At 52.4% G+C, this 9,420-nt stretch overlaps 1 protein-coding gene across 2 annotated transcripts in view; it reads left to right on the top strand.

The window, feature by feature from the left end:
* The first annotated feature begins 9,000 nt into the window (after nt 1-9,000).
* Nucleotides 9,001-9,420, top strand: part of TFCP2L1 (transcription factor CP2 like 1) — a 63,697-nt gene continuing 63,277 nt past the window's right edge. For both annotated transcript variants that reach the window (XM_046019520.1, XM_046019519.1), the window contains exon 1: nt 9,001-9,136. In XM_046019520.1, coding sequence (XP_045875476.1) covers nt 9,075-9,136 — 62 coding nt within the window. In that variant the 5' untranslated portion in view covers nt 9,001-9,074. The remainder of the gene's footprint in view (nt 9,137-9,420) is intronic.

The following is a 9,420-nucleotide window of genomic DNA, read 5'->3' as shown; positions in this document are numbered from 1 at the left end:
ACCTGGGTTGTGCTGATGGGGAGGGTCTCTCTGCAGTTCCGCTCCTTGATTTCCCCATTTCTCTGAACTAGCAGCCCCCTGGGGAAGAGGCTGGCACTTGTGTCTGGGGAAGTTTGCCCGAGGAGGTATAAAGCAGGTGAGAGGGCTTTTGTTTGGCCCCTGGAGAGAAGGCACTGTGCCAAAGACCGTGTGGCTGATTTCTGCCCAGGGCAATTCGCGGCGTGGGAAGTAGGGCAGTTCTCATCAGAATGAGGATACTTGACTGCCCAAAAGACTGATGGGAGAATCTAAATAGAGAGGGGAGAGTCCATAGAAGGCAGTACAGGGTCTCGGGAGTGGGAGGGACTATTGCTCAGAACCCAGCTCTTAATGGGCACAGCAGCTGTCTCATAGGGCCATTTGTGAGAACCAGGCTAGCTCATAAACAGGATGTTCCCATACAACTCTTGGAACATGCCGAGGGCTGGATGTATACGACTTATTTGTCAGAATGTCTCTGCCCTATCTGGACTGTTTGGTGAACGATAAATGTGAGTGGTGGAGCTGACCTTTGCTTTAAGGAAACCAAACCACTCAGGGCGCCTGGATGGCTCAGTCATTAAACATCTGCCTTTGGCTCAGGTCATGATCCCAGGGTCCTATGACTGGAGCCCTGCATTGGGCCCTCTGCTCCACGGAGGGCCTGCCTATCCCTCTCCCACTCCCCTGCTTGCGTTCCCCCTCTCGGTTTGTCTCTCTCTGTCAAATAAATAAAAATCTTTAAAAAAAAGGAAAGAAAACCAAACCACTTATGCTGAAATGTATCGACTTGACTCTCTGAATTCCAAAGGAAGATTTTTTTTTTAAGGATCTTTTTATTTTGGAATAACTTCAGACTTACAGAAAAGTTGCCAGTATAATACAGAGCATTCCCATATATGGTTCACTCAGCTTTCATCATTGTTACCCTCCTAGGGTTCTGGGTACATTTGTCAAAGCTAAGAAACAGATTGGTACAGTGCTGTTAAGTCAATTACAGGTTTTATCTGAATTCGAAGGAGCATCACTTTGAGAGAGTGAGTGAGGCTCTTGACAGAGAAATTGCCACCATGGGATGGAGAGGACAACATGCACAACTGGCCAATGGGATTCAAAGGACAAAAGTGTGATTTAGCCAAGTTTTCAGGGTAGCAGGGAGTGAGGACGAGACTGCCAGGATTCCGGAGCCCTCAGTTCATGCTTGAGTCTGCCATTTAATCTGGACCGGTCCCCTTAACCAGGTGCCAGGTTTCTTTTTCTTTTCTGTAAAACGGGAATAACATTCCTTGTCTGGTGGTCCTGGCAAGGTACAGCAGATACCGGTCTCCTCCTCGGACCCATTTTCCCGTCTTTCTCAGTAAGAAACTCCTGATTTTTCAGCTGGGCACATGCCACTCCACTAAGGACTACATTTCCCAGTTTCTCACGCAGCACCATGAGGCCAGGTGACTAGGCTCCCATTAAGCAGAAGTGGTGTGCACATATTCTTTGAGGAAAGAAGGTGTGCCTTTATTCTGCCCTTCCTCGTTGTGGCTGATAGAATGCTGTCATCACGGCTGGAGCTCCAGCAGCCATTTTAGAGTGGGCCACAATGTTGCCAATGGAAGACATGCAAGGCAAAGAAGGTTTAAGAAGGGCGGGTTCCTTATTGGGAACTGTTAGAATGCCAGAGACTAATGGCGTGGACCTCTAGACCAGGGTTTCCCAATCTGAGCCATACTGATATCTCGTGCTGGATAATTCTTAGATAATTCTTAGGATAGGTATCGAGCTTCACCTCTCAGCCTGCGTCTCACCGTCTTGCCCCATGATTCAGTGCCTGGCTCCCAAGAGGAGCCTGGTGTCGAGCCCCACGCTCAGCAGGGAGTTTGCTGGTCCCTCTCCCCACCAACCCCCCGCCAAGCTGCGTGCCCCCCCAAATAAATGAAATATTAAGCAAACAAACAAACACTGGTTTAGAGTGGTTCTGTCCAATAGGAATATACTGCAAGCCACATATTTAAATTTATTTGGGATACCTGGGTGACTCACTTGGTTAAGTCGCTTCCTTTGGCTTAGGTCATGATCCCATGGTCCTGGGATGATGGAGTCCCGCATCGGGCTCCTTGCTCAGGGGGGGAGCCTGCTTCTCTCTCTGCCTCTGCCTGCCACTTTGCCTGCTTGTGATCTCTCTCTCTGATATGTATAAATAAATAAATAAACACATAAATAAAGAATAAATAAATAAATAAATCTTTAAAAAATAAAAAAATAAATTTAAATTGTCTAGTAGTCACATCAAAAAAGGGAAAAGAAACAGGTGAAATTAATTTAAATAACGTAGTGCATTTGACTCCATATATTACAAATACTGTCACTTAGCACAGGATTTGTATAAAAATTATCAACAGGGCTATATTACATTCTTTTTTCATATAAAATCTTTATTATTCATTCATTTATTTATCTAAATATTTTATTTACTTATTTGAGAGGCAGAGAGAGTACAAGTAGGGCAGGGAGGAGCAGAGGGAGAGGGAGAAGCAGGCTCCCTGCTGAGCAGGGAGCCTGACCCGAGACTTGAACCCAGGGCTCTGGGATCACGACCTGAGCTGAAGGCAGATGCCTAAATGACTGAGCCACCCAGGTGCCCCTCATATAAAATCTTTAAAACTGGTGTGTATACCATTCCCCCCCTTATCCGTGGGGGATATGTTTCATTGTCCTCCAGGGGATTCCTAAAGCTGCATGTAATACCGAACCCTATTTATGATACAACTTTTTTCCCCATGCACACATACCTATGATGAAATTTAACTTATAGATGAGGCACAGCCAGAGATTCACAATAACTCGTAATAAAATAGAACTATAATACACTGTAATAAGTTACGTGAATGTGGTCTCTCTGTCTCTCCCACAGTATCTTTTTTTAAAATTTTATTTTATTTTTTCAGTGTTCCAGGATTCATTGTTTATGCGCCACACCCATCTCCGACAGTATCTTAGCCATCCTGCACTCACTCTCCTTTGTGTGATGCTGCGGGATGCTAAAATGCCCATGTGGTGAAGGGATGTGAGGGGAATGACGTCAGCGCAGTGACGTAGCGGTAGGCTGCTCTTGACCTTCTTATGATGTATCAGAAGGAGGATCATCTCCCTGCCCCCCAGGCCACGGTTGACTGCAGGGAACTGGAAATGCAGAAAGCAAATCTGTGAATACGGGGGAATCGATGTCCTTTCCACTTACAACACGTCCTGACGAAGGCTGGCCATATTTCAAGTGCCCCGTGGCCACACGGGGCTTGTGGGTACCGTACCGAATGGTGTTAACTCTAGACTTCTGGAATTTCAGTGAGAAAGAAGTGTCTATCTCATTTAAGCCCTCTTTATTTGGGACCTTTTGTTGCTTGCAGCAGAATGAAACTCTAACCAGCACCTGGGTTTTTGATCCCTCACACCACTTTTGAACGTTCGAGAATTGAAAACCAGATTGGTGAGGTGCAGCTGGAAAGTAGAAAGTATTTTGGAGAAGGAAGGGGGAGGGCATTCTGCATGCTCCAGGGATTGTCTCTCCTAGTCCTCCTGACAGCTGCAAGGGGCAGGTGTCGTTGTCTTCATTTCATGAATGAGACTCAGCCCGGAGAGCCTGGTGGGTGCTGTGTCTAGTCAAGGTCCCCTCCCCACTGAGGCCCTCAGGCCCCTGCGGGCCATTCATACCACTGACTGGGTCCCTCTCCAGGACTTGCCTCCAGCTGAGTCACTTCAGCTCAAGGTCATCACTGGTCCCTAGGGGCAACCTGCATCTGACTGTCATTGGTGAGTGTGGGTGCATCCCTTGCTCAAATTCTGGGCAATCCTGAGGACCATCCCAGCCTCAGAGTTCCCATAGGATCCACAAAGTCCTCACAGCTTAATTTGATCCTCTGCCCACTCCTACCCTCACTCACCCCCACCCGGGCAGCTGCTGATCCCAAAAGCTCTCCTCAGCAAACAGCCATCTTGCACCCAGCAACAGAGAGGTTAAGTGACTTGCCCAAGATGACATGACCAGTCCACTCCCCAGAAGTCAGAGGTCACTGAGGCTTAGTGTCTCCAGGGGGCTGCTCTGTGGCTCCCCCAACCCCTGCCCATTATCGTATCCCTAGAGAAGCACACTCTTTCTTCCCTCTGCACTTTGCATGCATTGTTCCTCACGCCTGGAGAATCCCTTCTATTCTTTCACCACAGAAATCCCACCTCCCTCATGGCTCCCGCTTAAATTACCCCCTTCTCCTCCCCCAGGAAGCCTGTCTGGTTACCTAGCTCTGAAATCTATGGATAGCTCTAACTCCCTAGTGTGCCTCCCATACATGTTTGGGAAGAGCCCATGGACACTGCTAACCCTCGAAATTTGGATGGGGGGGGGGGAGAAGTGCAGGGGGTAGGAAGGCTATTTTCCTTTGAATTTTGTGTGCATTTCTATGTTACTTCTAGATGATTAGTTAATCATCTGTTATAGTCATCTATTATGACCACACTAGTGAGTTTCCTATTTGAAGCATCCACCAGGATGTCTCATGGCAGTTTAGGTCAATCAGATTAACCCAAGAGCTCCTAAGTAGCGCACCCCCCCCCCCCCGCCTCACCCCGTGACGACCCTGTGTCAGGTGCAGGCCATGCGATTTGGAGGAGGACATGGCCCCTGCCTGGGAGATTCTCGAGATTGATGGGGGCACAGACTCAAGGGAGATCATTGCCTTCCCAGGAGGGCTGTCAGGTGCAGGTTGGGTATGACCTGGGTTGGGCTAGAACCCTGGGCACAGCTGCCTCTCCCATACCCTGGCCTCGACTGAGGGTCCCGGGGTTGTGCCAAACAGGGGACTGAGTCCAGAGGTCCAGATTCAGATGGCCTGGGTTCAGATCTGGAATCTCAGTCCCCATGCCTAAGGCAAGTCACTGCAGCCTTTGGAGTCTGTTTCCCCCTCCTTGCAGAGCTGCAGCGGGACAGAATGAATTAAATTAACAGCTATTCTGAGCCTGTGCTCAGCAGGTGGGAGCTTCCTCCCTGTTCCCTGCCTCTTGGCTGCTCCTCAGTGGGAGTCAGGATCTGAGGTGCTGTAAGGAGGGCCAGGCAGGCCAGAGACCAGGGCTAGGTGGACTCTCTCCTGCCAGCCCCGGTCCATCCCATTTTTCTGTCCAGGCTGTGTGCACCGCAGGGACATCCGGGCATGGGGCGCAGCCTGTCCCGGGAAAGGTCACAGGGTCTGGGTCTGGGCGGATGGTGAGCTGCTTGCTACCTGCAAATACCTGGGGACATCCAGCCCTGCCTTTTCCAGGTGTTTTAGGAGGAGCACTGTCCTCTTCAGGCAAAGCATGTGAAACCTGAATTCCGGCACAGAGCAAACATGATCCTTTTCTACCTTCCTTCCTTCCTTTCTTTCTTTCTTTTTTTTTTTTTTTTTTTTAGATTTTACTTATTCATTTGTCAGAGAGAGAGGGAGAGAGAGAGCACACAAGCAAGGGGAGTGGCAGGCAGAGAGAGAAGCAGTTTCCCTGCTGAGCAAAGAGCCCTGTATGTGGCTTGATCCAAGACCTGAGCTGAAGGCAGACACTTAACCAACTGAGTCTCCCAGGCGTCCCTCACTCATAGATTTATTGAGTACATGCAAGGGCCAGGAGCATCGGCAGCCCAGGGTGTGGCAGAGGAGAGAAAAGAAAAGGATCATGTGGGGCTCAGTCAGTTAAGTGTCTACCTTCAGCTCAGGTCATGATCCCGGGGTCCTGGGATGGAGCCCCGCATTGGGCGCCCGCTGAGCAGGGTGTTGGCTTCTCGCTCTGCCCCTCCCCCTGCTCATGCTCTCTCCCTCTCAAGTAAATAAATAAAATCTTTTAAAAAACAAATCTATTAATGAAATATTTCAGATTGCCAGAATATATAAAGAATGTTTTAATGGCCACCGATGGTAATCGCCTACAGCTGAAGGCCCCTGTGTGAGCCCCTACACGAGCCCTCCTCTCCGGAGGTGAGCTGTGCTCTGCGAGCTGGTTGTGTTTATTACTTCCTAGGCATAGAGGTAAAGACTCATGTACAACAGCTGGTGTTATTCTGCATGTTGCTAAACCTGAAAGAGCGTATTATACAATATGTAATCTACATCTGATTTCTCTCTGCCTTACCCTTCGCTTGTGAGTGTCATCCACGGAGCTCTAATTCATTTTCAAGCTTGTAGAGGAGCCCATCATGTGAACAGGCTGCAGATGATGAATCTAGCCTCCTGCTGATGGGACATTTTGCTTGTCTCCAGTTTTTACTATTATAAACAATACCGGGATAAACATAATTCTACACACTTTGCCCTCTGTCTAGGATACCTCCCCGCCTACTTTGGGCATCCTTAAACTCCCCTTCATTCGTGGAAACCTTCCCGCCCTGGGCACCAGGCCCCAGATTCTTCAGGGCAACCTCCTCTAAGAGCAGCTGGAATTCCTTGTGGAGGGGCCAAGAGGACGTTGTCCTGTGAGGACTCTGTGGGGCCCTGGGCTACTGCTGGGGAGCAGACACACATCTGGATCCCAGCACATTTGCCCAACCTTGTTCCGAGAGGAATGCAGGGCCTTAGGCTAGGAATTGACGGTGGCCAAGAGCACGGGCTCTCAAGTCTGCATTTGGGGCAGGGCCCGGTGGCAGGGCTCATGCTCTCTGTATGGTGCCCGCTGGAGCAGGTCCCCTGTCAAATCAGAGAGGTCCTCTGGTGGGGGCCGGAATGGTTGGGGTCTGGCTGGGCTTTGATCCATGTTCTACAGGGTGGTCTAGAACTCCAGGAAAACAGAGGCGGCAAGCTGCCTGGCCTCTTAGGGGCCTGTCTGGAATAAGGCCAGTATCATTTCCGCCACATTCTACGGTCAAAGAGTCGCAGGGCCCTCCTGATGAGAGAAGCAGCCCAGCGGTCAGTTTATGCCACCCAGGGTCACAGATCCTGACAGAGTCAGGTGGAAAACCTGGGTCTGAACCACTGTCACCTGTTTCCCACGACCAGAGCCCTTCCTCCAGGCTTTTCATGCTGTGTGCGCAGCTGGAGACCTTGCTCTCAACCCCCGCTTCACAGACTGGTCTAACTTCCACTTACCCATCCATCAGGAGGCATCACTTTCCCCGGGGGCTTTCCAGAGCTCTACAACCCACCTTCTTACTCCTAGAGCAGCCTCTGCTGTTGCTTTCCCACCGGCCTCTTCAGCTAGAGCTCCAGCCCACACCCCACGCCATGCTTGGCACATGGCAGGTGCTCTGGGGCTACTTATCTGGTGGAGGGATCCATTAAGGGTGTGCTCTTTGCACACTACCCCACAGATCCTCCCACTTAGATGCTGTGTGCTTGTCATGGACCCTGAGACAGAGCTTAGCGTTCAGGATGTTTATTAGGAAGTTTCCTTGAGATTAACACCTGTGCAAAGGATGGGAAGCAAGCAGGAGTGGACTGAGGAAGGTCCCCTGGGAGGTCCCCATAGACACATCTGACTGGCCCCTGGGGGAGTCCTGAGGCTAAAAGAGCCAATCAGCAGAGATGGCCAGACTTTCATTCTCCTGTCTCAACAGGCAGTGGGATGGAGACACCCCTCCCTGGGTGTGACCTTGGGTGAGCAGGCTCTCTGCAGCAAAGGCCGTCCTGTCCCTAAAGGGGCTGATGGCTGAGGGCTCCGCTTTATAGCACTCCTCGTGCTGGCACAGTCAGTCCTTCCTTGCAGGAGGATTAAGATGACCCATTTCTGTTTTCCTCATGGGGTAGGAGAGTGGCGGGGAGGTAATAGTCCCTGAGAGCGGCTACGAGGAAATGCCTTGCCAGCTGTGACCTACGCGGGAGGAAGAGTTGCTGCGAGAGCAGAGTGAGGGAGGGTTCTACCCACATCCATGCTTGGAGGAGCTGGAGTTTCAGGCCTGGGGCTTCATGGGTCTTCATTCCATTCCATCAACACTCAGAGACAGAATGTCCAGCTCTTCTGTGCCAGGTGCTGTGATAGTGGGGAATATCACCTGGGGGTGAGTCATGGCTCTATGACTTCCACTCCCTCCTTACTGATACCGCCCCCCATGATCCACTGTCCACACTTCTTCCAGACTGATCGTTCCAAAAGGCAAATCACATATTCAACTTCTCTTCTGAAAACACACTTAGACATCCTAGCTCCATTCCTTCTGTGATCTGCCCTGTCCACCTCTCACTTTGCTTCCTTGTCCCCTTGGTCAACTGGCCCCAGCCATGCTAAAGCTGGTCTGCCTTGGCAATTACTAGGGACTGGACCCACTTTCCCTCCAGATGTTCAGAGAGATGCTTCCTCCAAGTCTGTAAGGCCTTGGCTCCATGTCACCTCCTTCAGGAAGCCTTCTCTGATTATTCACTGGATGCATTCCTTTTTTCATATTTATTCAACAAATATTTATGGAGCACTTACCATGTCCCAAGCATATTCCTAGGCAGTGGGACAGCCCGATGAATTGGAGTCCAAGCCTCGCCCTCTTGCAGCTTACATTCTTGTGGAAAAGGCAATTAATGAACAAAAATAAAAAGTACCGCGATTTCAGAGAGTTCAAAGTGAAATGAGAAAACGAGAGCATGGGAACGGGGCGGAGAGTGCCTGATCCGGGGTCCCTAACGTTCCAGCGCAGGGCAGCCTCTCCCCAGCCGCGGTGCCGCGGTGGAGAGCCAGCCTGGACGCAGAGTCAAGGGCGCCTCGTGGCGGAAACGCAGGAGGTCGTCGGGGCCGCGGTGAGGGTCACCTGGGCCCCACCCTTGGGGGCGAGAGAAGAGGCGGGGCCCCAGTCCTAGTCCGCGCCGCCCTCTCCGGTCCCGCAGAGCGCGCTCGCTCCCAGGAAGGGCGCGCGGGAGCTGGTCAGCCAGGTGCGCGGCCTCAGGAGGCCCCCGCCCCGCCGCGCGGCCCGAGGGGGCGGGGCCGGCCGTGGCCCCGCCCCCAGGCCGTCCATAAATGCGCCGGGCCCGCGCGGCTTCCGAGCGCGGCTTCCAGGAGACTGAGAGAGGTCGGGGGCGCTCGCGGCTGGTTCGCTGCCACGCGTGGGGCGCGGCGGACGCGGAGCTGCAGCCATGCTGTTCTGGCACACGCAGCCCGAGCACTACAACCAGCACAACTCCGGCAGCTACCTGCGGTAAGGGCCGCGCCGCCGGGGCTGGACGGGGCGCGGTCGGACGTCCCGGGGCGGGGCGGGAGCCGCAGGGTCCCGGGTCCCGAGCGCCCTCGCTGCGCCCCGCACCCTCCCCCCCCTCCGGCTGTCAGCCCTTGGGAGACTAGAAGGGGCATCCCCCAGGGACCCGCCTAGGGAGGGACCCCGGGGGCACCCGTCCTCTCCTGACCACCCTGTCGGGCGCGGAGCACACCCTTGCTGTCCGCAGCTTCCCGGCGGGTCCGCCTCGCCCAGTCTCTCCTCTCCCG

This window comes from Meles meles, chromosome 9 (assembly GCF_922984935.1).
Source record: "Meles meles chromosome 9, mMelMel3.1 paternal haplotype, whole genome shotgun sequence".
Classification (NCBI taxonomy): Eukaryota; Metazoa; Chordata; class Mammalia; order Carnivora; family Mustelidae; genus Meles; species Meles meles.
This window is presented reverse-complemented; position numbering and strand designations above follow the sequence as displayed.